General features: G+C 46.3%; 10 protein-coding genes across 10 annotated transcripts; 4 read left to right on the forward strand and 6 right to left on the reverse strand.

Annotated features, from left to right (window-relative positions):
- Positions 1–73: 73 nt before the first annotated feature.
- PAAG_04611 (hypothetical protein) lies at positions 74–6601 on the forward strand (the record flags this gene model as incomplete). Its single annotated transcript, XM_015845315.1, has 6 exons — positions 74–2518; positions 2574–2936; positions 2987–4264; positions 4324–4555; positions 4612–4910; positions 4970–6601. The coding sequence occupies 6 exons, from the start codon at positions 74–76 to the stop codon at positions 6599–6601; spliced, it is 6249 nt and encodes a 2082-aa protein (XP_015699541.1).
- A 759-nt stretch (positions 6602–7360) lies between these two features.
- On the reverse strand, positions 7361–8812 carry PAAG_04612 (hypothetical protein; the record flags this gene model as incomplete). Its single annotated transcript, XM_002793656.1, has 2 exons — positions 7361–7527; positions 7645–8812. The coding sequence occupies 2 exons, from the start codon at positions 8810–8812 to the stop codon at positions 7361–7363; spliced, it is 1335 nt and encodes a 444-aa protein (XP_002793702.1).
- Positions 8813–9128: 316 nt separating this feature from the next.
- Positions 9129–11644, reverse strand: PAAG_04613 (hypothetical protein; the record flags this gene model as incomplete). The annotated part of the gene is made up of 3 exons (XM_002793657.2): positions 9129–11206; positions 11283–11434; positions 11502–11644. 3 exons carry the CDS (start codon positions 11642–11644, stop codon positions 9129–9131), a joined length of 2373 nt encoding a protein of 790 aa, XP_002793703.2.
- Positions 11645–13124: 1480 nt separating this feature from the next.
- Positions 13125–14593, forward strand: PAAG_04614 (cell division cycle protein; the record flags this gene model as incomplete). The annotated part of the gene is made up of 2 exons (XM_002793658.2): positions 13125–13267; positions 13348–14593. The coding sequence occupies 2 exons, from the start codon at positions 13125–13127 to the stop codon at positions 14591–14593; spliced, it is 1389 nt and encodes a 462-aa protein (XP_002793704.1).
- A 732-nt stretch (positions 14594–15325) lies between these two features.
- On the reverse strand, positions 15326–16211 carry PAAG_04615 (3,2-trans-enoyl-CoA isomerase, Delta(2)-enoyl-CoA isomerase; the record flags this gene model as incomplete). The annotated part of the gene is made up of 2 exons (XM_002793659.2): positions 15326–15956; positions 16018–16211. 2 exons carry the CDS (start codon positions 16209–16211, stop codon positions 15326–15328), a joined length of 825 nt encoding a protein of 274 aa, XP_002793705.1.
- A 1248-nt stretch (positions 16212–17459) lies between these two features.
- PAAG_04616 (hypothetical protein) lies at positions 17460–17896 on the forward strand (the record flags this gene model as incomplete). Its single annotated transcript, XM_002793660.2, has 2 exons — positions 17460–17513; positions 17645–17896. 2 exons carry the CDS (start codon positions 17460–17462, stop codon positions 17894–17896), a joined length of 306 nt encoding a protein of 101 aa, XP_002793706.1.
- A 370-nt stretch (positions 17897–18266) lies between these two features.
- Positions 18267–18805, reverse strand: PAAG_04617 (hypothetical protein; the record flags this gene model as incomplete). Its single annotated transcript, XM_002793661.2, has 2 exons — positions 18267–18559; positions 18682–18805. The coding sequence occupies 2 exons, from the start codon at positions 18803–18805 to the stop codon at positions 18267–18269; spliced, it is 417 nt and encodes a 138-aa protein (XP_002793707.1).
- A 626-nt stretch (positions 18806–19431) lies between these two features.
- Positions 19432–20623, forward strand: PAAG_04618 (hypothetical protein; the record flags this gene model as incomplete). The annotated part of the gene is made up of 2 exons (XM_002793662.2): positions 19432–19623; positions 20288–20623. 2 exons carry the CDS (start codon positions 19432–19434, stop codon positions 20621–20623), a joined length of 528 nt encoding a protein of 175 aa, XP_002793708.1.
- A 788-nt stretch (positions 20624–21411) lies between these two features.
- Positions 21412–21846, reverse strand: PAAG_04619 (cystathionine gamma-synthase; the record flags this gene model as incomplete). The annotated part of the gene is made up of 2 exons (XM_015845316.1): positions 21412–21705; positions 21808–21846. The coding sequence occupies 2 exons, from the start codon at positions 21844–21846 to the stop codon at positions 21412–21414; spliced, it is 333 nt and encodes a 110-aa protein (XP_015699542.1).
- A 1873-nt stretch (positions 21847–23719) lies between these two features.
- On the reverse strand, positions 23720–27076 carry PAAG_04620 (importin alpha re-exporter; the record flags this gene model as incomplete). Its single annotated transcript, XM_002793664.1, has 8 exons — positions 23720–24167; positions 24240–24419; positions 24488–24791; positions 24850–24932; positions 24987–26311; positions 26401–26571; positions 26632–26942; positions 27007–27076. 8 exons carry the CDS (start codon positions 27074–27076, stop codon positions 23720–23722), a joined length of 2892 nt encoding a protein of 963 aa, XP_002793710.1.
- Between the last annotated feature and the right edge of the window lie 801 nt (positions 27077–27877).

A 27877-nucleotide genomic window follows, 5' to 3' on the forward strand; every position in this document is an offset into this window, starting at 1 on the left:
CAGTACTCGAAACCTGCACCTCGCGGCAAATTGCAAAGACATCTCGACGCATTCCTATGAGGGTTCGGAATCAATGTCGGCTACCGAAACCGCTGCTGCTCCATCTGCTGCGCTAGACACGACGGTATCCTGCACCGAACTAGACGTTTCCAAGCTCCATGCTCTCCCCTCCGAACAGCAAGAGTTATATCTCCTTACGTTCACCGCAGACCTCGTTCAGTATACCGCAACGCTTGATAAGACGGGACTGATCTCTCAACAACGATTTATTATTCAAGAATTATTTAAAATTTTAAAACTTTCGTCACCTAGCCCTACTAGAGTTATACGAAACAATGTTGGCCGATGTTTCAGTGCTATCTTCAGCAAAGGGGACCGAACTACACTCTACGACACGGTGACACAACTCTTGGGGATACTCAATGCTGGGAAGAATGACGCGGAACTGAAGACGAAGTATGCAGCCGCCGTTGCGATAGGGGACATATATACGGGTGCTGGTGACAGTCTTTTTACCCAGTCGAATGTCGTCTGCTCCGCGTTGTTGAAACTCTTTAAGTCCGCCCAAAATCATGCTGGATTAAGGAGTTCGCTATATACTGCCTTGAAAAAAGTCATTGCGGGAATTGGTTCTCCCTTGGTTGAGTCGACAGCGAAAGATATCTGGAAACATTCTCGACATGCGGCCACGAACGACAAGGCCATCGCTGTGCAAGCTGGCGCCTGCTATTGCCTTGAACAGTTAATTAAAACCACTCCTTATTTTGGCACACTGAGTGATTTTGAGGGTCTGAAAGTTACGATTTGGAAAGTCATCGAGAGTCCTAGCCCTTCTGTAAGGCATGCGGCCGCCTCTTGTCTTGCTGCCTTTCTCATTAAAGCTTGGGCCCACGGACGTCAAGCACAGAATGTGCCGACCATTCGACGGCCCAAGAAGCAACCTAAAAAGAAACCAACTCCTGCTGATAATGATGAGGCACCAGACAGATCGCGGTCCCCTTCAAGTCGAAAAGCGGACGTTCACCTTTCATTTCAACTTTCTGACCTCTTGAAACAACTTTCAACTCAATATTGCCGAAGTTCAACAGGTAATCGAGCTAGGGCAGGAATTGCCGTGTGCTATAAACAGATCCTGAGAAATATTGGAGACAACCTTGTTGCAGAACATTATACCGAAATTGCTGGTCACTTTCTCGTCACTCTCCTGAATCACCCAACCATTAATTATAATCGCTATCGTCTCCTTATGACTAGTAAATATGTAAAGAATCTCTTGGAGGATACCGTTGGCCGTGAAATCCTTCGCGAGAATAGTCAACTCAACGCCGCAAAGTGGCTGATTAATGGCGTGCTTAAGGATTATCCACAAGTAGTCCAGGAACGACCTGAGCCTAGCAAACATACGTTAACAAGCACTCTAAGTGCATTGTCTTCTATCATATCATCCTTAGGCTCAGCACTTTCGGTGATTGGGGACAGCTGTCGAGACGCACTCCTCCAAGTCCTCCAACACCCCGGTTATACCGTTCAGATACACACTACCCAGTGTCTGCGCAACTTTGTACTTGCATGCCCTCAGCAGCTTCTCTCCTGTGTAACAGTCTGCATGAATAGCCTTAACAGGGAGCTTGGCCAACTGTCCACTCCACGGCAGTCCACACGACGATGTCTTGGATATGCCCACGGGCTTGCGGCGATGTTAAGCACATCTCGTCTCCAACCACTTTATGGTTCAGTCGATGTGTACGCCCAGGTCCTATCGCGAGCCACAGATCTATTGAAATCAAGTGGCAGCTCGGAACTGAGGATTGCAAGCACGCAGATTCAGATAGCTTGGGTTTTAATTGGCGGCTTGATGCCCCTAGGCCCTAGCTTTACTAAAATACATCTCAACCAGCTCCTCCTGCTATGGAAAAATGCTCTTCCAAAACCTCTGCCTAAAGATAATCTAGCACAACGTGGTACTCTAGAGATGAGTTTTTTGGCCCATGTTCGGGAATGCGCTCTTAGCTCGATCTATGTTTTTTTAGAATTTAATAGCAAACTCGTTACTGCGGATGGGTCAAGGCGCATTGCTACGATGCTACAGAACACTGTTATGTTTTTAGACAGCCTTCCGAAACTCAAATCTGCGGAGGACATATCTCAACGATTATCACCCTCGCTACAACTAAAAGACTTTGCTACCATGATTCGTCGACGTGTATTGCAATGCTTTTCGAAATTAATCAAACTGGAACATGTAAATTCAGAGGTCCTTTCACTATCAAATATCTTAGGTCTGGCAATCTCGTCTTTCGCCGATCCAGACGTTATTTCAGCAAACCCGTTTGATACATCTATCGCTACTTCAACTACTCATTTCGACAATCTTTGGGATCTTGATGACAATTTTGGTTTTGGAGTTACTGGCCTAGCACACGAGTTTGCCGTCGCGACCCTCTCAGGGCATCATAAAGGGGGCAGCTCTCATGGTTGGATGGCGATGGAGTCATCGGACCAAACAATAGACAATCTGGTAAGTTTTCAGTTTGAATGCCGTTGTAAGTACGAACTCTAACTCTCAAATTTAGTTAATGTCCCCAACATGTCAAGCGATGGAACACGACTCTGTACTCTTATATGCTGTTACTGATCGAAAAAATGGCATGTATACCGACCCACCAGACACTGAAGTCGTGAATGCAGCCATCGCTCTATTCGCAACGGCTCTGCCGTTGCAGTCCCCGAAAGTCCAGGAAAGCAGTTTGGAGCAAATAGCGGCCTTACTCTCCGCCCAAAGTCTCAACCGCAATCCAGGACGCAAGTCAGCTATGACAGTTAATATTGCTGTAGCTCTACTTTTTACTCTTAAAGTTGCACTTAATGAGACCCGATCCGCTCCAGGAAGCCTAAAATACCCTGCAACAGAAAAGGTTATGCAAGAGCTTATACAGGTAAACCTCGTCTCCTCCCATAATCGTTTCCACATGCTTACAACAGGTAGACTTTCACTACTCATCCTGATCCAATTGTGCGGTGTATAGGGTGCGAAGCGTTGGGTCGTTTATGCAATTTATCCGGAAACTCATTCACTAGTAATCAGATCAATTCTCTAGTCGATTCGATCGTGGAAAATCGTGATCCTGGAACCCGTGCTGGATGCGCGATTGCTCTAGGTTGCATTCACTCTCAAGTCGGTGGTATAGCGGCTGGTTTCCATTTGCAGACTATTGTCGGTGTCCTCATGTCGCTTTGCAGCGACCCTCACCCTGTGGTGCATTTCTGGGCCCTTGAAGGGCTAGGAAAAGTGGCATGGTCCGCTGGGCTGACCTTCTCTGCCTATGTATCAAGTTCTCTCGGCATGCTGGCGAGGTTATATATATCAGACAGCCACAATGAGGAGGCTTCGTCTTTGGCAACATCCAACCTCGAGGTCGCGTTTCCATCAACTGTAGCTATCGGCAGATGTGTTGAGTCGCTTATCAATGTCCTTGGTCCTGATCTACGGGATATTTCAAAAACTCGGGAACTGGTTTTCACTCTCGTGAAGGAATTTCAGTTAGAGAAATCTACGGCTCTGGTTGCGGAGAGCTCAAAGTGCTTGGATCACCTCTCTTTATACGCTCCGAACCACATGGACTTCTCTGCATATGTTCGGTGGCTTCAGCAGGAACTAGGATCAAAGAATGCGCTGATCCGGGATGCTGCTATTCGGGGTTTCAATAACTTGATGAAGAGGGATGCCGATTTGGTCACTAGAACTGCATCTCCTGGTCTTGAGGATGAATTATGGCTTGCTTTTGACAGTGCGTCGGATAGTGAGGTTCTCAAAAACATTATCCGTAACTGGTTGCAACAAACTGGACTTACAGATACCGATAATTGGATACAGCGGTGTCAAAAAGTTCTTATGAAGACCCGATCCAAAGTTGATGATGCGCCTGCACCCACAACTGTAAATACTGCCGCTCCTCATGATATCCCAGATGACGAAATAGCAGGATTTGCCACTGCAGTTGTAGGCGACCATGGCGAACCCGTCAATAAGTCCACCGCTGGCCAAGAGCTGCTGAAATGGCAAACAAGAAGTTTCGTCATGAGTTGTCTAAGCGAACTTTTGTCAATGGTCAGCAAAGAATTATTGCCTGATCAGACCATACCTGCGGAAATGGCATTACAAGAGAGGATTGGCGATATTATTCGAATGGCATTTTCTGCATCGACTGCCCAGGTAATTGAACTTCGGATTTGGGGTTTGAAGGTAATTGATCAGGTATTAAAGGTTCGTAATTGTCAATTTACCATCTCAGAAGGGATCTGTTGAAACTGAAAATTATTTAGATGTTCGGGAAAACCCCAGATCCTGATTTTTCAGAAGTGTCACTCCTGGAGCAATATCAAGCTCAAATTAGCTCCGCGCTAACCCCCGCCTTCGCTGCGGATTCATCCTGCGAGCTGGCTTCGGAAGCTATCAATGTTTGCGCAACTTTTGTTGGCACAGGGATTGTAACTAACGTAGATAGGATGGGTCGCATTTTCAAGCTGCTAGTTGTTGGGCTGGAAAACTTTGCGAGTATGTACTCTCCCCAGATTTACATTTCACCTTTTACTAATCCCTCCAATCTATAGAAAAATCAGAAATCAGAGAGATTGGCGATCTCAAGGGGCTAAACTCCAATGCACGTGTCATGGTGAAGTTAGCTTTATTCTCTGCGTGGGCTAGGTTACAGATAGCCAGCAATGACCAAAATTACCTGGCTGAGATCGTTCAACCGTACACTGCTATTCTTGCCCCCTTGTGGCTTTCTTCCCTCCAAGAATTCGCACGCCTGAGATTTGAACCTGAAATTTCGATCGCACTTGGGCCAAGCGCTTCTGACAATTTGGACGACGTCTATGCATCCTTGAACCGAGAAACTTTGTTGAAAGTATGTATTCCCAACCAAGAATTTCGCGTGCTGTGCCACTGATAAACATTTTCAATTAGTTTTATCAAGATTCCTGGTTAAGCCTAGTTGATGCTATTGCCAGCCTAGTCGAAAAAGACAGCGAATTTGTCTTTGATGCCCTTGATGGGAAAATCGAATCTCCAAAGGAAGTAACTGATGCCGATAAGCCTAAGGTAAATGGGGAGAAGAAGGGAAAAGGAAATCATATCAATTACCGCGACGAACCAGTGGCGTTCTTTTTTGTTCTCTTCGGTCTTGCCTTCGAGGCTCTTGTTGCGCAAAGCAATGGCCACTCAAATCAGAGATTGGAGATTCTACGGGCTTTGCAAAAGATCCTACATCCCTCTGTTGCTGGGAATGCCGTTTATCAAGACGCTGTATTTTCTGAAACTATGGATACCTTGGACAGACTAGCAATGACCGAAGGATTTAGTATACAGACTGTCATTGTTCAAATTGCCCGCAATTTGGCTCTTCATCATCAGTCCGCGTCAAGCAACGAGGCGCGACCCGAAAATCTCTCGGATGATATCGAGCAACTGTTCGAACTCACGCGGAACATCATTCTAGTCCTTGCTGGACTCCTCCCAAACCTAGGCGAATCTTCCAAGCCCTCACGCTTCCACGTATCTGACGACGCTGCTTCCCTCATCAAACTATCCCTCTCTTCGCTGGTCGACATTACATACGTTTTCCCCTCCATAATCCGCTCAGACCTCCGCGCCTGCATCTTGCACATATTCACCACAATCCTGGCCACAGGCATCTGCCAGGCTGAAGTCGTCCCTCAAGCCCTCCCAATCTTCCACCGCTTCATCCAGGGTATCTCTTGCCCTCCACCGCCAAACACGCCCCCAATCCCAACAACCCCTGCCCTCACCATGCACCCTCCTCCCTCTGAGGATCCGCAAATTGTGTCCCGCCAAATCCGTGGCTGCATCTCCCGTCTCCTTCAAACTCTTACAATCGCCCAACGCCGCGAATCGGAAACATCTCTCCCTTGTGCCAAAAATACCCTCCTCTCCCTAACCATCATCCTCACAACTAGCAGTCACCAAATCCCACCACAAGACCCCCTAATCCCCCGCGTCCTTTCCGAATTCCTTGACTGTTTGCAGGACTTGGGCCTCGCCACAGTCGCTGCGGGTTGTCTACGCTCAATCCTTCTTAGCCCTCAAGCCCCAACCCCGCGCTCCACGACTGACGATGCAATAGCCCGCTTCCTTTTACCCCGACTCATCGCGTTCATCACTAGCATGCCCGCCAGTGCTGGTAGTGAGCATGAGATACCCGTTGACCCCGAAAATGTCAAAGGAGTCGTTACCCTTGCTCTTGTATCGTGCATCGGATCAGGCACGATTGCACCGGGTGGAGTGCCAACAGCTTTGGCCTTAATTATCCCTGCGCTGCTAGTTCGGGCGAAGAATGAAGGGAAGGGTGCCTATAAAGAGATAGCCGCCAGGCTTCTTGAGCTAGCGAAGATTCACGCTGTAACATTCAGAGCCCTGGTGGCGGGTATGGATGCTGAGCAAAGATCTTTTACAGAGGACATCCTGCGGAGTGGCGGGATTGTTGGCGATGGTGGGAGGGAGGGGAGAGGTGGTGTTGCTGCGGGAGTTGAAGGGGAGGAGAAGAATGTGCCGAGCATTGCGCTCCGGATGGACTTTTAAGCCTTTATGTCCAAAATGCTTTTGGAGAGCTCCATTAGTTTATAGTGATGCATTCGATAGGAGCTGATTTTGCAAATGCGTGCGCTTGCAACCCATGTTTTTTCACGAGCTATGCATTGGCTCTGGAAATAACGCCGCTATCCTCTTATTATTCAGGATAAAAAGGGGTTGGCCCAACTGTCGGCCCCCCCTCTCTCACAAACTCCGTTTATATAAAAGCTGGTCTTTGTTCTGTTATGCTGAACATTTCCTGGTTTTCTTGTACATGTACCTCCGCGGCTTCTAATTGCCCTTCTGCGAACGAACTGCGGGGAAATAGATATGGAAATTAATGAATACTAACAGATAATATTGTAAGTTCGTTTTCTTCCTTGCAATCATTATGAAATGGAGAACCCGTTTGATAGATTTTTCTGCGGCTACAGTATTGCGTGTCCCTGATCTTTGAGCAGAAGCAGAATCAATTATATCACTATTTTAATCGAAAGTGATAAGAGCACCACTGCTCCAGTTGACAAACTAATAGTCCCACTTATCTATAAACTAAGTTTGGATATATACAGCTTCTGAAACAAAAGGAAACAAATAGAGGCCCATGATCTAAAGGTTGAACCTCGAAGAAAATCACGGGAGGGATATATATCTAGATCAAAAGGAATGCTCGCTGCCAACAATAACATAAGGAAAGGTAGTTAGCGTATATATACATATATAAATATACTTCTAAGATAGTAATGCAATTCCTATCCTTGTTTGTTCCTATCCAATTGGCTCAGTAACACTAGATTCTGGGCGGAAGTTAGACTTCAACTCTAGGTCAGGGAAAGGTTGAAGAATTGTTTTCGATTCAGCATGTGAACCTTTCACAGCTTGTTCCTTTTCATGGTATTTGTATGAAGAATATCTGAGGGCGAGGATGATCATGCCTAGAAAGTGTGAGGAAGGTAAACCTCAGTCAGACGGTTATTGTCAAAGGAACAAAAACAAACGAAACAAAAAAAAAAAAAAAAAAAAAAAAATGAGGATGGAGAAGGAAAGCTAACCAGCACCGGTCGCAATAGCCAACGCAGCCCTTCTCGTCAAAATCCACCGTAATCCTTCAACCTCACTCTTCCCATCACTATTCAACGACACAGTGATCTGATAATTCAATTCCTGTATAGCGGTATCAAGGGAGCGCTGGAGCTCCCTGGTTGAAATCTTCTGGTCATTGAACATTTCTTTCAAGTCGTCTTTCAGCCCCGCCAATTCCTGCGTCACGAGCTGTGTCAAAATGTCTACCTCGTGCTGTAACTGTGCACGCTGTGAACGCTGAGCCTGTATCTCAGCATTACGCGAGGTCTGTAGGGAGTTTCGCAGCTCCGAGCATGCCGCCTGGAAAAGATAGGTCTCGTTCTCCACGTCGGATTTTGATACTAGCCCCTCACGTGCCATCTCGAGGTTGTCCGCAAGGAGACCGCGTATAGCCTTCATGATGGAAACAGATTGTTCTTCCGTAAACCCAGACCGACCTAGATCTTTCACTAGACTGTATGTGTCGAAGTGATGTACGTACGTAAGTGAGGAAGGGTGTGGGAGTTGATGGTGACCATTCGACAGGGTGATTTGGTTCAGGGACTCATCTTGCTGGGATGAGGAAGAATTGGGACCTGGCATTTGAAATACGGAGCTCTGGTTACCCTTCGATGGATTTATGTTTGGATCACCGGTCGCAGGGGCGGAGCCACCGGAAGACCCAGTCCCATTTTGCACATTGACATCTCCGGAATCGCCCTGCACAGACAATTCTACTAAAATATTTGTAGATGATGATGACTGCTTTTTTCCAGATCCTGGTTTAGTCCCTTTGCCAGAATCCTTTAGATCCTGAGACTCAGATTCCCTAGACTGCTCGGTCTTCTTTCTTGCTTTGTCTCGAACCTGCTGTGGCTCATTGCCTGCTACACCTTTCTGGGATCCTCCCCGCCCCCCATCCTTTGGTCTTTGGGGAGGTGGAAGTCGTGATTCAGCGGCCTGCCCGTAACGTTGGTGAAACGGCTCGACATCACAACGTCTGCTGGTGTGGAATGTCGCATATGAACCACCATTCTTCTGCAACTGTTGTTGCGGCTGAGAAGGGGGGAATCTTATAGGATGGTAGGTCTTGGGTTCACAGGACCTTACCGACCGAATCAAATTCGGGTAAAGGAATGGGAGGCGTGGAGCTGCCATACCAGCTCCGCTTTCCAATGCGAGGATAGATATGAGGAGAAACTGGTATGATGTCGAGAGTGAAGACAACGGAAATGTTCAGATTTAGCAGACCAATTTACTTGGACAACAGAGATACGATGACATAATCAGAAAACTTGAAACAATGTCATGTGATTCAAGGTACAAGAAGTAACTATACAAAACCATAACATTATGATACAGTACCATACAACAATACAACGAGAGTATGTATCATTTCATGACAGGGATATATATGTATGTCATTCAAATTTACAGACATAAATGCTATATGGCAGAATATAATATAAAAGTATCAACCCAACAGCCCAAATAGAAGTTGAGTCTGTTTCCAATACTCCTGAGCCCGTTTCTTCAGTGTCTCCAACTCAGCGTCCCCATCGAAGTCAACATTCTTGCTAATGAGCCCGATAGTAGACCTGAGTTCATCCTCCCCTTGAAAATCTAGAGCATCCCGCAGAGCTAATGCTTCACCTAGATATAGCACATCAAAGAGAAGTTGAATTTTGCGATCTCGCACGACTTCTGGAGAAACATCCGCGACAGGAGCCGAATCATCCGATTCTGTCGTGGTTCCCGTAGCGACCTTATCGCCGTCCGGAGTTTCACCATTTGGAGGTTGTCCCTGTGTATTGTCTTTGCTATCTGGAGGAGAACTACCACTAACCCCCTTCTCGATAACTGTGGAGATCCGTGCAGCAAATATTTTATGGAGTCTGATTTTAACCATATCCGCAGCAGCGACGTTCCAAAGATCGGGACCCTGTTGTTTCATCATTGTAACTAATTTCTTTAGCAATTTGAACGCAGCTGGAGATGGTTGGGTGGGAAGCGGCGGGTTGCCTTCCCAAAACGTGCGGCCAGCACAGCCTACTCCACGACCGTGCTCAACAGCTCGGGTCAAGATAGATGGTGAGAGCTTAGAACCAATATCATTGGCAAGGATCTCATGTAGCTTTGGCACAAGGTCATCAGCGAATAGATGATCCTCGCTGGAAAGTCCGCTGGGGAGATGGCCTCGAAATTCTCTAATGACACGGAGCATGAAAGCGGCTTGTCGGCCTCGATTTAATCCAGCCATATTAGCCAAGGCACTGTGTAGGGATGTCTGAAGCGCCGAGTAGCTTTTTGTCAGAGTAGCTTCGAATTCCTTTTGCAGAAGACTTGGGTCATCTTGTGATAAGATCCCAACAGTGTTCTGCAAAACATCCTCGTCTTCGTCGTCCTCAATGATATCATCCCATCTGATCTTCTGCAGCTCATCAATCATATCCTTACAGTCCTCCACACCCGAGAGCCAAGCGTGGTAGGATTCCGATATCTGCAGAACTTTGCTATCCCTGCCTAGAGTCCTGTTAATAATCTCCTGTTTGAATGCCGTGGCACCTGCAGAATAATCAAGAAACGTCACATCATGATTCCAGAGCGATGGCACAGAGACTTGCTCTTCCGCGTCACTCCAGTTCATAATTGTAGATGAGATTCCATGCCCAAGTAAGGTAAGCCCTTCTGCTTGCGAGTGGAGAGTGGTAATGAGTTGTTTGTTCACAGCACCACAGAGGCCCTGAAGTATCTCCAGCGATGAATGGCAGGGAGTCGAGCTCTGAATTGGTAGCCAAATATTCAATAGATTCCGGCGCAAAATCAAAATCTCTTTCAAGTTCTGGGATCGTTCCAAATTCTTGCACATGCCATTGGTCAATTTTCCAAACGCTTCTCTAGACCAATCCTTTATCGTTTTCCCAGTCTCCAACTTGGATGGATTGGTATGCTTCACCCACGGAGTAAAGTTTTTGATATCGTTGCTGACCCATCGTTTAAATACAACAATTCCCAGGCTATCTAGCTTTCGCACATCAGGATCACTGAGAACGGGGTGAGTGGTTAGTTTTCCAAGGGCATCAGAAAGACTTCCGGAAAGCAACTCTGACGTGCGTTGTAGGGTCTGCAAAAACATCTTCAAGCTCTCTTCTATATTTGTGAAACTCGGACCTTCTCTTAGAAGTTCGGATTCAATAGCCTCCAGGCGGACTTGATGAAAGTGGCGAAGTACATCAGTAGAAGAGGAACTCGTCGCAAGGCAATAAGCTGACATTGTCTCAATGATTTCTTGCGTTGAATGGTTGGGAGCAGCTAGCCTGCGGTCGATGCGCTTCATCAGACTCCTGCGGAGTGAAGCTAGCTGATTTCGCAGGTTTTCGAGGAACACAGGTGCGCAGTTGCTTTGCGAAAGGGTTTTGTGTAGAAGTCGCGATATCACTAGGAGCTTTGCGATCAAGAGGTTCGAGCCATGTTTCCGGAACAGTCTGTAGCTGGTCGATATGCAATTATGGAGGAGGGCGAGTTGCGCAGCGATCGCTCTATCATCGACGCCTAAGTATATGTACGCAAGTTAACTATCCCGGAGCTGTAAACACACAAATTCGATAGGTAGCCATGGGATATCAACCTCTATCCAAATCTCCTGTATCCGATTGCATCTCTATCAAGCGGGAATTACATCTCCTGCCAATGTTAGATAGCTTTGTCTCGACCTCCTGGATCTCATCATTCATCTCAACGATTGTCTGCGCGGTGCCTAGCAGTTCTCGATATCTCACCCTAAGCGCAAATAGGAAAGTAATTAGCAAGATAGATCAACCGCAGCAGTGTACGTCACCCAGCTTACCCGACGAGTGAACGAAGCTTGTCCTTGTTGCTGGCGATGTCGCGCCGGAGTTCCTGCTCCACCCGTCGCACTGTCAGGATGGGATGTTGAAATGCCTCGTGCCATGATTGAAGGCTGTGGGCATCTGGGACATCAGTAGCCATACTTGCTGGCTGTATGCAGTGTGAAGCATCAACCGTCTATTGTTTGAATTCTCATGGCTTCTCACGAAATTGTCCGTCTCGGTAAATATGGGGGCTGTCCTAAGCATCCGCCTGGTCTGTGCACTCCCTGCTAAAACTACTTTGGATGCCAACTTCATGTATCATTAATTTAACTAAATACTTCATGAACAAAAGCACAATTCATGCTATTTCATTATTTGTACAAGCATGCTTCACTTGCTATGCTCGCTACAGCCTGGTATATCACTGGTCACATGACAAATAAGGTGAATATCAGCTGCTGGTAGCTGCAACACCTCAATAGAATACCTGAATATGTATACAGAGTTATCCAGTCATATTCATATAGCTGTAGTGAAGGGGAAATAAAATATTACACCTGTCAGCGAGCTATTATATATAAATATAGATTAGATTAATAGTAGTGATTATCCTTCTATAATATACATAGTAATAAAATGGCAATATAAAAATATTTATATCTAAACTTATAAAATATCATCAAAGAAATCATAGCTTATAGTTCATTGGCTGGCTGCGAAAGAAATTAAAGAAAAACAGTTTATATTAAGGTATTTACAGATAATAAACTAAATAAATACTCTACTTTGAGATATGAGAAGAAACACCCGCTTATGCTATCGCAGAATCAAGGTAATTGAACAAGGCTGTGCATAACTGCCACTAGGGGGATCCTAGATTATAGTTAACTAATAGTCAAATCAAAGGATGTTGGACAGGATCTCATCTTCACCCCTGTTTTCAGCTGTAAATTAGCATTTTTGAATAAAAGTGTATCTGGATTTCCACTCAACATTTCAAATGCGGCCTGATACAGAGGGATACAAGGATTGAAATAAGTCAACAGCTGACAGAAAAAGAGACGGACTGCAGAATGTTCACATAGATGTTGCAATATAAGTTACGTTACAGCTATTGAATGTGAGATGGTTGAATCTCTCATATTGGGAGGCCTAGCTAGCTATCTAATATACGCTATATCACGTGCGGCGGGGCGGCAGCCCGGGCAACATACGCCCAACATTGAATGCTCGGGTCAAATTTTGATGTGTCACATGATGTGTAAAACATACACTCAAAATTGTTGTTCAATTATATAGAGAGAGATGTGGAGAGAGAGAGAGAGAGAGAGATTCAGACATTTCAATAATCCCCATCTATTCATCTATTACTGCAGACCTCTCTTCAGAATATAATTATTCCCTTTAATTGCTTGATCTCTCTATCTCCAGCTCTACAACTGCAACCCCAGATATAGACTAAGTTAGGTTTAGGGCTATTCTTCCTCTCTGCATCATCACAAAATATGCATCAAGTTGAGTGTTTGGACTGTGGAGTCTTCAACTTCTGTGTTGAGAAATACTAAACGTACACTCTCTACATTCTTTCTCAAACGCTGTCGTTCATCCATCTCGAGTCTTTAAAAGAACGTACAACCATGCTCTCAACAGAGACAGACTCCACCATAGCGAGGGGCGACGATGATGGAACGCCCCTCCAGGTTATCTCCAAGGACCTGCCATTCCCTCCTCTCACCAGGTCGCATGTCCTCCATTGTTCCTATCACTTCTGGCATCCGAAGTATGTTATTCTATTTTACTAATTAATTGTCCCAAACGAGCATTACGCTATTTTACAGGCTCCGCTAACCCCCACTATAGATATCGTGCCGTAACACCCAAAGCCCGCCTCATTCCCCTGACTGATGCATTCATCGACTATCTACGCACAGATGGTATAATGTTGCCTCCACAAGATGACAGATCCGTCGTCACTGATGATGACAGCGGCGTCTACTCCGTATCCGACGGGTCTGTTTCGGACGATGAAGAGGTGGACCCCGCTGCCGAATGGCACGAGATACACGCTCAGATCAAAGCGACAATAGCAGAATTAGATGGGAAAGTAGCTCCAAAGTTAAATTGGAGTGCTCCCAAAGATGCAACCTGGATCTCTGCAACAAACGACATGCAATGCAGAACTCCAAATGATATATACCTACTATTAAAGAGCAGCGACTTCATAACTCATGATCTCGAACACGCATTTGATGGATGTGTATCAGAAGAGGAGCAGCAAAAGCAACAAGAAAAGACAGAAATCACCACCCAACCCGGTGTCCAGGACTCCCCACCCCGAATCCCCTACCACCTCGTCCTACGCAAATACGTAACACTCAACCCCGCCCTAGAATTCCGCTGCTTCGTCCGAGACAGAAAACTCCTCTGCCTCTGCCAGCGCGATCTAAACCACTTCGACTTCCTCTTCAGCCTTCGCGACAACCTGCGCGACAGAATCCAGACTTTCTTTGACATAAGGCTACGCGACACGTTTCCCGACCGGGATTTTGTCTTTGATGTCTACGTTCCCCCGCCGCATAATCGTGTGTGGCTCATGGATATTAACCCCTGGGCACCACGTACGGATCCACTGCTATTCTCGTGGCTGGAGATTTTGCAAATGAAGGGCCCCGGTTGTGATGTAGAGGATAAGGAAGGGGTTCCGGAGGGAGAAGTGGTGCGATTAGCCTTAAGACAGAGGGATTCAAGGAATGAGGAGGGCAAAGGAAACGGTCGGAGTAAATTGGAGTCTGAAAATAAAGAGGAAGAGGAGGAAAAAGAAGCTAATGGAGAAGGAGATGAAGATGATGGGGAAGAGGACGAGGATGACCTAGACGAGATCACGTCCCTCCCCTTCGTTCCCGAATTCCGCCTAGTGGAACGTGACGATCCAGAAGCGTATGGTTTCATGACTCCGCGGTATTCGGCGCATAAGTTACCCAGGGAAGTCGTGGATGCATCGAGAAGTGGGCCCGGTGGCATGGGGGAGTTCCTGGGCCAATGGCAGGATATCCTTGCGAAGAAGATACGGGAGGATGATGCAGCGGCGGCTGCAGAGGGTGCTTGAAGTTGGGTGTTCGTGATAACAAAAAATAATGGAATCGGTCTTGCTACTGATCCCCTTCTATATTTTTCGTTTTCTTTACCTTTGACCTTTTGCTTTGACACATATTTCGGGCCAGATTAAAAGGCTAAGATGCAGATGCATTGCGAGTCAGGAGTTCAAGGGGTAAATCAAACCGGAACAGCTTGGGAGGGTGTAGGATTATTATGTCTTCTTCTCATGATCACTGTTCCTCGTTTATTTTGTCTTGCAGGTGTGGATTTTTGATACTATCTAGAGAAGAATGTATTGATTTTAACTACGTAACTCTGAATCACAGTTCAGGCCCGTGGATGCACAGTTTTGTGCTGTACACATATCTTTCTCCAGTCTCTCTGTCAACGTTCCTCCTTAAACACACAACACAGTCCGCAAATCCACTTAGCTACGTTCATATGTGATAAATATTATACATCCATGCTGGCTATGAGTCATCTTTGTATATAACTAGTTAACTAGCTAGTTAATTATCTACATTGTATAATAAACCAACCTTCCCATGAATCTCATATATTAGATTACCCTGTTATCAGAATACCATGCGCTCTCTCTTGAATACAACTGAAGAAAGCAAATCAGAGACAAAACAGCTGTCTAACAAAAGCTAACATCAAGGCAATCATTGAAGGAACCAACAAAAAGTTGAAGTTGAAGTAGCTACCAAAAAGGAGAGGGAGGATTCCACCACAAATCCAATCACAGCTTATGCTTCTTCTGCCCGGTCGCAATCTTCATAAACTCCTGCTGTGGAATCCCGCTCAAAAACCGATCTATCCCCACAAACACCTCCGCCACATTCTGACGTTGCAAAAGTTCCCTCTCAGGACGCCTAATCAACTCCTTAATCTTAACCATACTATCTTGATTCAAATGCGTCCCCATCCTCTCCTCAACCTCCTCCAACACCAACTTCAAAAACCCAGCCGCATCCTCCTTGCCCCCCGGCGCCGTGAAAACCTTATTAACATACCCCGTCGAAACCAGATCCTCAATGGGAATCCGCTTGCTCATAATCAGCGCCTCGTTGGCCTTGGAGATTCCCAAGCGCTCGACAAAGGCACGGCTGGCTCCACCTTCCGCCACAAGGCCAAGGGAGGAAAACGGGGTTAGCAGGAAGGTGTGCGGAGCAGCGTAGATGAAGTCTCCAAAGGCGGTTAGGGCTGCGGAGAGGCCGACGGCGGGGCCGTTGAGGGCTACGACGAGGATTTTGGGGTGGTTGGCGAAGGTGAATGTGATGTCTAGGTTGTTTGCGACGAAGTTGCGGAGGAATTGGCGGCGGGCATCGTCGCTGTCGCCGGAGGGGCGGACGGCCTGGACATCGGCGCCGCTGGGGAGGGAAAATGTTAATCGACGGTGAAACAGAGGTGAGTTAGAGACAATTGACTTACGCGGAGAAGAAGCGGCCTGTTCCTGTTAGGACAGTGATGAAGATGTCATCCCGCTGCGCGACTTCGCGCATCTTCTGGCCCAGTTCCCAGTAGTGGTCACCGCCGAGGGCATTGAGCTTTTTGGGTCTATCGAGGGTGATGATGGCTATTCGGCCTTGGTAGGTTACCGTGACTTCTTTGGCTGCGGTGCACATGTTTGCAAATAATTTATTTTGTTTGCTTGGACTATTTTGGCAAAAATACAACGAACTGGACAAACCAAAAAGCCAGATTGCAGGAGATATATGTTATATCGAAAGGGATATTATCTTTTGTATTGTGGAGAAGAGTACAGATGTTTCCCGGAAAAGATCAACGCAAAGATAAGGAAGAAGGAAGACGAGATCAATTAAAGAGCCAGAGGGTCTTCATAATCAAGATGCAGAGTGGTAGCACATGAACAGATGTATGTGCCGTGCCGCTTGATTGAATGCTTTCTATATAAAAGAGGGGGAATGTAGAAACACCGCGGTTAAGGGACCATCTGGCTAGAAAATGTAGCCGAATTTGACCAGCAGATCAGAAGGGGCCAAGATATAACACAAGGGAATAATTAGGGGACCAACACGTACACCTCCCTAAGACAAGACATTAACACTGAACATAGAGAACAAGCAGTCTATCCTCCAATGCATCCACGGATGGATCTCACGCAAGTATCCCCGTTCGAGCCAGAAAATGAAGTTGAACAGAGAAAACTCAGTGAAAGTTGCCGAGGTTCAAAGCAGGCGTAGGCAGATTAGTCAGCCGAATATTGCAATCACGTGCAAACCATCATGAATTAAGCCCAATTAGGTTAACTAGTTAGGGACAAATGTGGCCGATGACTAAGAGATAGCCACGAGAAACCTCTTTTAATCCGGCCTTGGAAAGCTTCGATCTTTCTCGTGCAGAAAAGAAAGGAACAAAAAGAATAGGAGACCAACTGAAAAGACAGCGGAAGCGGAGGGAGAGAGGCGCAGATACAGAAGTAATTCTGCCAATCGGCCGCAATTCGAGAACCCCTCTCTTTCATTTCCGTCCGTTCCATCTGTCGAGATTCGCTCGTTGCTTTGAATACATCGAACCCGTTCTATCGCTTGAACCCAGTTCGAAACTGGTCTCCTCCTGAGTCCCCCGCAGCACATCGCTTTCGTGGAAGCGAAAAAGGGCAATATTTCTGTTCGAAAAAAGGGCCTCTCCTACACTCCACTTTTGAATACATGGGGAAAGTACAAGAGGTATAAATGAAAAAGAATTACTAGGCAGAAAGAAAGACCAGAAGGAAAGAAATAGAAGAACATATCAATCTACCTCCTACAACACAATCCAAGACGACTACGAAAGGAATAAATAGCGAGATACGAACAAAGAAAGATAAAAGAGAGAAACCCTCGCGCATCATCTCTACTAATCTATCAACAATGCTCAGCGCCATCCTCCGCAGGCTCCAAGGCGGGAACCTGGAAGTCTTCAAGGTATATAACATATAACCCCTAATATCACCTTCCCTCCCTTGCCACCACTCCTCCCCCCCCCCCCCCCCCCCCAAAAAAAAAAAATGGGGTATATTTGAAAACCCGCTAAGCCACCCACCCACCCGCTTCAGTTCGGCATCTACATCCTTTTCCCCATCGGCTGGATGTACTACTTCGGCACAAATCTCGAAGAACGCTTCTCCGTCCCCGGCTACTGGCCCACGAAGGAGCAATCGCATAAGATTCCAATGGATCTAGAGGAGATTGAGAAGGAATTGACACGCATGAATAGGCAGAGGGCGCTGAGGAGAGCGCAGCTGAAAGGGGAGAATGTCGAGAGTCAGGGTGGAAGTGGGAGTGGGAGTGCCGAGACGGATTCGTGAGATGGATGTTGGATGCAACTGGGGTGGTTGTATGTGAACGTTGTTTATGGGGTGTTTTAACTGGAGATCGGTAACATCTTTGCTCCTTCAATTCTCCTTCGTTATATATATATATATATATATATATAAATAGATGTGAGGATGCATTGTTAGATCTTGGATCTTAATTTGGCATGGGATTGAGGAGTTGAGGAGTTTGAGATAAGATTTAATTCTTGTTCTTTTTTTTGTTTTCCATTTTAGGGGTTTGCATATTGTGAATATATCTGTAGAGCCACTCCAGAAAAATTTAAAAAGACATGAAGCCTTTTTTTTTTTTTTTTTTTTTTTCAAAAATTCAATCCCCATCAACCAAGAAAAACATTCATCATTACAGCTCCCCCACCGCCCTCCCCGCCGCTGCCGTCGCAGCCTCGGCCACATTTTTCACAGTCTCCATTAACCCGTCATACCCCTTCTGCTGCGTAGCAGACAGGACAGATTTGCCAGTCGTGGAGGCAACAGCGGCGGTGACAGCGGCAGTGACGTTTGCGAAGGGGGGGTCTGTGAAGCTGTCTCCGGCCCAGTAGTACCAGATGCGCTTGCTGATGGTTGCGACGTGGTTGGGAAGGTAGACGTAGGCGGCTGTGAGGAGCATGGAGGTTATGAGGAGGAGGAGGGTATCTGTTGTTTACAATTGCGGTAATGGTTGCAGCCGCGGTTGTTAGTTAGGGAGAATGTGGATTTGAGGAGCTGTGTGATGATGGTGAAGAAGTGGGGGGGAAAAGGGGAAGATATGGACGTACTGAAGATGAATTTCTCTGTCGGGGTAAGCATGTACAAGGCGACGGTGACTTCATATTGGTAGTTTTTCAGCCGGAGCCAGCGTAGGAAAGAGGAGATGATTGAGGGAGAGGTGGTTTGGGACATGGTTGCTGATGTGTTATATAGATGGAGATGTAGAGGTAGAGGTAAAGGTAGATGTGCGGTTGGTACGGCTTGTTTTAGTAGGCTTGGTCAATGTCAGTCACGGGCTGGAATGGCGCAGTTCATCGTATACTAATTAAGATTATCGAGATATTCAGATACCACAAGTCGGCGGTAAGAGAGTCCGCTGTCAGAGAGTCAAAATGTAGGTAAATCACTTAGAGATGTGACTAGACCAAAACACTAGTTAAAGCAAACACGGTAGCTGAAACGAGTGTCGTATCGCAAGTATATATTTTAACTAGTTATGTACTGTTGGCCTCCTTGCAAGTGAGGTTCTGGCTGGAAAGGTTGTTGTTGAAGATGGGAAGAGTTGCGAAGGGTTAAACCAGATAAGAAATAACTCCGTATTAAGTTCATTTTTTTGCTTAACCTCGTTAAAGTTCGGAGGCGAATAAACAATATACCTCACTTCTGGAACATCATTCCTTCAAACTATAACTAACTATACGTCATCAGCTTTAGGTTCTCCTCCTGATCATTTCAACAGTCGTTCCCCTTATCCCATCCAATCAAATTGCTGTCGTCCTCTTCCACATCCCGCATATGACATCCCCTCCGGCTTAACCATGTTTCTCCTCCGCGCAGCCATATCTCTGCGGAGGACAAGGCAACCATGGCAACAAGTAAACTTCTCTGTGAGATTCTTCTCGCATTGCCATCAGCTATCTGTGAAGCAAATGCCACCACGCCCAAAGCTTAATCCTGCTGAAATTACTGGCACCTATCTCAAGGGATCGGGCCCCGGGGGTCAGGCTATTGTTAGTACATCATCTTTTTCTTTTTCTTTTTCTTTTTCTTTTTTTTTTTAAGAAATCGAATTGCGTCCCTGTTCTTATCCTTTTTTGTTGGTCTCGTTTGAGAGGTCGGTTTGGGGAGTTTTGTATGCATCTATGGCAATTGTCTCTCCTACAACTAGCTTTACGCGCTATTCTACCCATAAGTTTCTTTTAGATTGACAACATACTTTCTCTTTGTTTTGTTTCTTTTTTTTTTTCTTTTCTTTTTGGCCAACATTGTGTCGTCTTTTCCTTGGTCCACTGTTCTAATTGCCACTATTTACGGTACAATCGGATGGTGCTGGACCCTTTGATATCTTATTGGGAGGCCCTCCCACGGTACCAACCACTCTACGTCTATCGCTCTCTACAATGCAGCGATACAGAGCATCTTGCGCAAACGGGTCCTAGACGGATTCCATTAGTCATTGACTACTTTAGGAATCATGGATAATGGCACTTGCTAAAGGACCTCCTGTTCAGCCCTCAGAAGTTCTCTCATCCACCAAGCCAAAGTAGATGCCTTACATTAATTCTTCCTTCCCCTTCCCCTTCCCAATCCCATTCACATTTTACGAATCCCCATTTTGCAAATCCTACCTCTCTTCAAGTGTATACTTGCTAATTTCTAACAACTCAAAACCAGAACAAAACCAACTCCGCCGTCCAACTCATCCACAAACCAACAGGAATCGTCGTCAAATCCCAGGCGACGCGCTCGCGCACCCAGAACCAGAAAATAGCCATGGGTATCCTGGCAGAGAAAGTCGAGCTTCATCTAAAGGGCGATAAGAGTAGGGCGGCTATCGTGGCTGAGACGAAGAAGAAGAGGAAGGCCAGAAGTGTTAAGAAGGCTCGGAGGAAGTATAGGAAGTTGGAGGAGGAGAAGAGGAAGAAGGAGTTAGGGATGGAAGGGGAGGGGGATGAGTTGGAGGGAATAGAAGAGGTAGAAGGGATAGAGGCGAAAGCTGAAAAGAAGTGACACGAAAAGGGGATGGTGGGGGGTTGGGGAGAGGGGGGGTGGATCAAGTGGTTGGGAAGCGCAGAAGAAGGGAGGGGAAAAAAAAGGGTACTGAGAACGCGAACGAGCAGCGGTGATTTTAAGATTTGAACTTAGTTAATGCTCAACTATGGAATAGATTATTCCTTCTCTTTGGTTTTTGAAGATTTCCACGGCGTCCGGGGGGCTAGGTAGAGCGCAATAACAATCAATAGAACCTTTGGCGATAGTTCTCTTATATGGTCTTTCACATCTTCCTTGATAGCCGCTGTCCGACCCAATGTTAGAAATTTATCAGCTGATTGATCCAACTCTCTGTCGCAGGTGGCCAATCAACGACACCCATACTTAGGAGGTGACACTGTTCCCTTGAAATGTTTGATCCATCGAGTGGAACCTTGCTAATACGAGGCGTCTACACAGTTTTAGAAATAAAGAAAGGTATAGCCAGAGGGCCAAAGGCCTAGAGCGTGATTTGATAGGGGACATGTGCCTTCTGAGCCTTCTGAGGGCCTTTATCTAACGATCCGGTAGGCCATGATCACTACTCCGCTAACAATGACTGAAAGCCTAGAGTAAGTCGGCTTTCAAATCTCTCCAATTCTCCAAACCAACACTAACCCTCAACAGCCTCCTATTAACTGTCAAATCCGGCATCGCACGCCACTCAATCGGAGATTCCATTCCTCCGAGGCTACTTGCATGATGAAAATACATGAGCTTACTAGGTAACTTCCAAGCAAAGTCGTCACTGCACAAAATGATAGAAATCACAGGCCCATAAACCGTTCATCATTTTTTTTCAATGAGCAAGTTTCATTCTGGAGACTAGCATCATGTATCTTGTCAACAACGGCCTGTATAACAAACTCTTCACTTTCAGAAGCGGTTCGTGGTAGTGCCGTTCCCTTCAAAGCTCTATGGAGCCGTGAAACCAATTTCACAACGTTCTCACTTTCGCACCGCACACCACTGACTTCCAACGTCCGCAGACTCCAGACACCAAGCCAACCTTTCAGATTCCCCAGGACATTTCCAACAGTCGCCCGATCCTCACAAAAAAGCTGTTTTACTCATTCCGCATTCCCAATGGCGAGAACCCCACATAGAAGATCTCAGTGACCTCCGAAATATTTTGACCCAGAATGCATGACGATATCAGCAACCCATAGGAACGGGTCTTGCAATCCTGGCGGCGCAGACATGCTGGTCTACAATGAGATATGCACCCCTTTCGTGGGCGTTCGTGGCATATTTCTCGATGTTGTATGCTGTGTCTAGTGGATTAACGGGGCAGGATCACATACCCTTTTCTAGGTTCAGCAGGGCAGTCAAGATCCAGCTTTTGAAGTCCTGAAAGACGGGAAATGACAGCGATCACTTCATGACTGCCGTGTTATCCTTCACCAGCAGACACATGGCGCGGGTTTCAGGAGTGCTATTGCGGCTTGGAGAGCTGCTATGCCGCTGGAATAGCAAAATGCAGGTGTATTTAGATGAGAGGAGAAAATTGCTTCAAACCGTGTCGTGTTCGGTGCAAATTCCTGGGAATATATATAGTTTTTCCTGTCGAAATCTTCCTGGAATTAGGAAGGATGGGAACATCAGTTTGCCGTGTTTCTGTTTCATGTTTACAAATTCATGACACAGGAGCTAGAATCACGTACTATGGGATCTGATCCTCTCTGGGGATTAAGCAATTCGGGTCACTGGCCTATCTGAACGTGGTGGAAAAGTGAATTGGAGGTGCGACACTTCCAGAGCGAAAAACATACAAGCAAAAGTAAGGGAAAGTGACTTGAGCAAGACCATAATGAACTCGGGCATCGTACGTCATAAATATACTCATTTCAGGGCGCATTTTAGCGTCCATTCTGACAGTCCCACCTCCGCTTGGTAACAACCTTATTAAACACCTGGGCAGCGATTTACCGACCCTCCAGTTGTGATGATGTCCTAATGCGTATTGACTATATTAAAACACATGAACCTCTACCATACAGAAGAAGCTTGTTTCAAATATCGACAAAAAGAAAACATTTGGTCATATGGAGGCCTTCTGTTTCACCTCTTCAGTTATCTCTCCGCAGCCCCTCATTGTTACCCCTCCCTCACTAATCTAATCTATATAAGACCCCGTTAACCCCTCCCAATAGACCATATATCGTGCTGGACTTCTACCTTCCTATCCAAATTTCACCTAGAGAAATTAAAGTAACTAAAACTCCCAAACCAAACGCATACAAATACACGTTCAAAATACAATGAATCCCGTCGACTCTCACAACTCGACCTGCCCAAGTTGCGGTCTCATCTTTGATGGCGGTACCAAGACCTGCGAGGCATGCGGTGCGGTATGTTTGTTATATTTTCAGTTTTATTTATTTATTAATTTTATTTTAATTTGATGGTTTTGGCTTATTTTCGCACGTTCATACCTAACGGGATCATATACTAGTCATGCCCTATTACATAACGACATATATAGTTTACGTTTAGCCCTTTATCGGGTTCAACCGTTGGGCGGGGGTTATGTAGCTGTTTGGTAAAGACAGGGAGCACATGGGGTTAGAGAAGGGTTCAGGAAGACCGGGAAGATTACGGGGTGCGGTGCGACGGCATTTTGGACATCGAAGTCAACGGAACGATTCATGATTTCACTTGAATTTTGTAGCACGATTTTCAGTGATGTGGCCATATAGGGCATGGACGCTCGTTTCTCATGAGTGGTTATGCGGATGTTTTGTTATCTTTCCACAGCTGGTGAGGAGACTATTAATCACTATATCTGGTTGTTTTAATACATGATATTAGTGGTTGCTGGCGACGATAATCGAGCTCTATACGTGATGATTTTCAGGAGAAGAATGAGTAGTTCTTGTCAGCCCTTAACCACGGAACGCTTCAGATGCCTCATCAATATCACATATCATTAGATTCTGTACTTTCGAGGCTCAGACAGCAAAATGGAAATCTAAATGTACTATACGTTCGCACAAGACCAATATAGTAATATTACCCCATGCATTCATACATCCAAGCAGCTCCGTAAGTCAATTCTCCACACCACCTTAAAATTCACCCACTAAGCAACGCCTCCAACCCGACCTTCGCCTCAGGACTAAGCCTCTCCTCTGCAAATGCCGAAATCCTCCCACCATGCTTCTTATCCGTCTCCTTCAAATACGACCCAACCCAGACATTATACTGCGATCCAATATCCGGCCGGAGATCCCTGGGCGTCGGCCGGATGGTGTTCAGTTGCGTAAAACCGACGCCAAACGCCATATCCTCAACGTCGTTTTCCGCAATGATGTCACCATTTGTTGCAGGGAGGGGTGACTGGCCGAGGAGGGTTAGTAGGGCTTCACAGGTGAATGCCCATCCCTTCTTGTAGCGGGTGGCGAATGCTTCGGAGTTGGCGAGCGTTTTTGTGAAGGAGATTACGGCTGTTTTGCGGTCGAGAGGGCGGGCGAGTTTTTGGGTTTCGGGGAGGATTATATTGAGGTAGATTGGGGTGAAAACGCTAGTGAATGGCTGTTAGTATAGGGTTGAAAGGGAAGGAAAGGTATGTATGGTATGGAGAAGCGAGAGATACCCAGATTGTACGTTTTCTGTTACTTGTATGAAGAAATCCGCGCTGTAGCCTTTGGCGTCATTAGCAGAAATGAAGTGGTAAAATCGAACAAATCGGAGACAGAAGTTTTCTGTCTTGGAGTGTTGAAGACGGGTGAGGATGATTCGGATTATGGGGACGAAGTATTGTTCCAGCACGGACCTAGTTGAAAATCAATCAGTATATTTTTGTATGCATTATGGATGGCGTTCGCAGGTAAGATGGCATACGAAGGGAAAGTAGCAATGACACTCTCTAGAAGATCAAAGCCATAGCTCTCGCTTGCTTTGGAAGAGACGAGCTTCTGAAATATACCCAGAATCGGTTCTATTTGATTATTTGTCCTGATCGACTGTTCTCCACGGGTGATAATAGATGACAGGAGGCGGACGAGGGCCGGAACATTGCCCTTGGACTCCCACATGGCGGGCGCAATGATCGGGGCGATTAGGTTTTGATAGTATTCTGGAAGAGTTCCGAATGGATTGGCCTCGAGTAACGCCGCGAGCAGCTGAAATACATACGGAGCGAACTCTAATCCCAGTATTAGTAACACCTTTCTCTTGATTACAGGCTGCTGTGGAAATCTCACCCTGGACGTCACTCTGCAGGACAGCGACAAAGGGTGGATAGAGTGTCTCCTCAAGCTTCGCTGGCTGTGAAGGAGCAGCAAATCTGTAGTGGTAATGTTAGATATGATTAAACAATTTGTTGAGCTGCAGTACTAACCTGATCAGAGCACCTAGGGCTTCAAAGTGGTAATAATAAAATCTAGGGTTACTTGGGTTCGTGCTGATAATCTGGGTAATTGTGATAAAATGGCGCAAAACACTGTCAGTGAGCGGAACAACAGCGTCCTTGATAACGATGAGCACTCTCATGACACATCTCATCAGGAATTCGTTTTCTTGGACCTTTGGCGGGGCCGGGTCTTTCTCTATTAATCGGAAGATGTGCTCGAGAAGATCTCCAGCCAATGGAGTAATGGAGCTGGGTGGGATCACAGGTTTCCCCACGCCGTCTGTCAGGAACAGGATCCTCTCCAGCGCTACAGCCGCGTAAGTGTACACAACGTATTCGGACGCACCGAGGTGTTTTACCAATAGCGGCAAAACCTCTTGCCACTGCTCTTTCGTTATCAGACTCCGGAATGCGTAAAGATACTTGACGGCATCCACTTTGAGAATTGGATGCACGCCACTCTCCATAACGAGATCGGATGCCAAGTGTTTTTGGAAGAAATCCGTTATATTCACTAGGCTGTTAGTGCTGGTGACGCCATGGATCGCAGTGGCAACGCCTTTAGCCGCAATAGCTGAAAATAAATAGACAGCAGTATCCTTTGATTTCCAGTGTTCTGATGGGTTTTTGCTGTATTCTGCCAGGTAATGGTCAGAATACTGGGTGACGACTTTTGTGACAGATTGCTCAAATATTTCCAGTAGATGTCGCAAGAAGTCTGTTGCAGCTCGTCTCCTTGTATCGCTATCTGAGCCCTCAAGATCTCTCCGAATGAATTCAATTGGCTCATCTTCAAACATCTCAATATCCGATTCGCGCAAGCTGATATTGGGAAGGATTACCTTTTCAGTAATTTGACTCAGGGTACCCTCATCTTGGAATGCGACAGCATACTCTGGTATCCGCGCAATTGAAGTGAGAAACTGTAGAGCCCTGGAGACGAGTATATCGTATTTCGTGTCCTGTCCAATTGTAGTCAGAAGGTTCCAGGAACTCCCAATGAACTGCTGAACATGGGTTCCAAAGACATCAATATACTTCTGTACATAGAGAGTCAGAATCTCAAAGATGCCGGCCTTCACGAATTCTAGTTGTCCCGACTCCGATTCGTCGTCTGTATAGAGCAGCGCATTGTCGTACATCAGATACTTTAAAAGAACGGCTGCGATAGCTTGTAGGTGATCCTCGAACATTGGGGGTAAATCATGCGAGGAGAGGTCGTATAGCAACTTTATCATCAAATTGAGTTGAGTGAAACCCTGCGTAAGTTGTTCCTTTTTGGATTTGTTCTGTTCAAGGAAGGTATCAAGGGACTTCAAGAATTCATTTAATCAGAGTTAGTGTTTTGTGCCAAATTGAAACAGTATAGGGTAACAGAATGGTAAACAGAACGGTAATATACCTCAAGAAGAGACAGATATGGATTCCCAAACTTCTGCAGAACATGGTTGATCTCCGTGTATAAGTCGTCTGACCGGAATAGAGGCCGCCATCTTTTGAAAATGGAGTGTGCCACCTGTAGAACACCGATGTTCACAATGGTGTTGTCAGGCGAGAATTTAGAAACAAGATCCTGTCAAACCATGTCAGTACGCGACCATCTTGATAATTCTGCGCGGAAGAGAATCTCTACATCAACAAGGGTATCCCATCTTTCCCAAAAGTCACTGTCAGCTATTACGCTTACAGCCTCGCCCAATTGAGTCTGGATTCCCGCGGGGACGGATATCATCAGGCTTATCAACTCCCGCTTGATGGTGGCTACCTCGTCGAGCGGCAACTTATAATTCCCATCCTCATCTGTCCAATTGCGCTTGATAAAGTTCTTAAAGCATAATGCGCTCGCTAGACGGGTGTTGTATGGAGTGGAAGAGGAAGCGGTAATTTGAAGGAGAAGGATGGAAAAGCCGGGCTTTGTCTCCTCTTGACGCAGCGTAGCTTCAGCTATCAGGGGTGGAATGTTGTTAGATCAGAATGCAAGAACGGGATCTGCGCATTGGACCCTTACCTTGCTTGTACTGTCTTGGATCTAAGCTTGCTTCAAGAAGCTGGGAGAGAGCTGCCAGGTTGTCAGCCATGGCAGCGGGAGTGGGTATAGTTCTAGGCGGGAGGATGAGAGCGAGTGGGCGGAGGGGTTACTAGTAGTACGAAGAAGTATAAGAGAGAAATATAATAATGTCGTAACTATAGATGGGCTTCTTCCCAGACAGTCTCTATGGGAGTATCCCACTTGGAAAGATATATGCAGGACGGGGCCTATGTGTCTGCCCTCCTGTTTTTTTATTTCCTTGCTGTTCCCTGACTGCGGGAGTCTGCCACTGTCCGATGTGGTTGGTTATGGATTTCAACCCAGGCAAAAAATGTTGCTTTGTCAAACCGCCCGTTTCGGGAAGTTTGTTTTGGTGGTGCTTGGCACACTGTCGCATTGTTTATGTCAGCGAACGGTCGGGCGGTCACCAAGACGGTGAGTCATTAATTGCAGCACCTAGTACTCCTTTAGGCAATAACAACTAATCTGCCACTTGCATTTTCCACGTGACATGAGATCATCGGCTTCCTCGCAACAAAAATACTCCGCATCCCAATCAGGAAATTACTGGGTCACCCCTGCTGCGGCCTTGGCGCCAAATATTTTCCAAGCTGATCCCGCTTGGGCTTTCCCCGGATTTACTCCTGCCCCGAGCATCATTTTCTCCCCTCGGCTCCTCTGCTCTGCTCCTCTCCTTTCTTCTTCTCCTCCACTTCCTCCTCCTCCACCTCCACCTCCTCCTCGTCGTCGTCCTGCCCTCCATTCCGCCCTCCATTCCGCCCTCATACGCGCTCAACACCTTCTCCTCTGTATTTCCCGGCCATAGCTACTGTGGATATTGTGCTGGACG

The sequence above is a fragment of the Paracoccidioides lutzii genome (assembly GCF_000150705.2).
Source record: "Paracoccidioides lutzii Pb01 unplaced genomic scaffold supercont2.11, whole genome shotgun sequence".
NCBI classification, from domain to species: Eukaryota; Fungi; Ascomycota; class Eurotiomycetes; order Onygenales; family Ajellomycetaceae; genus Paracoccidioides; species Paracoccidioides lutzii.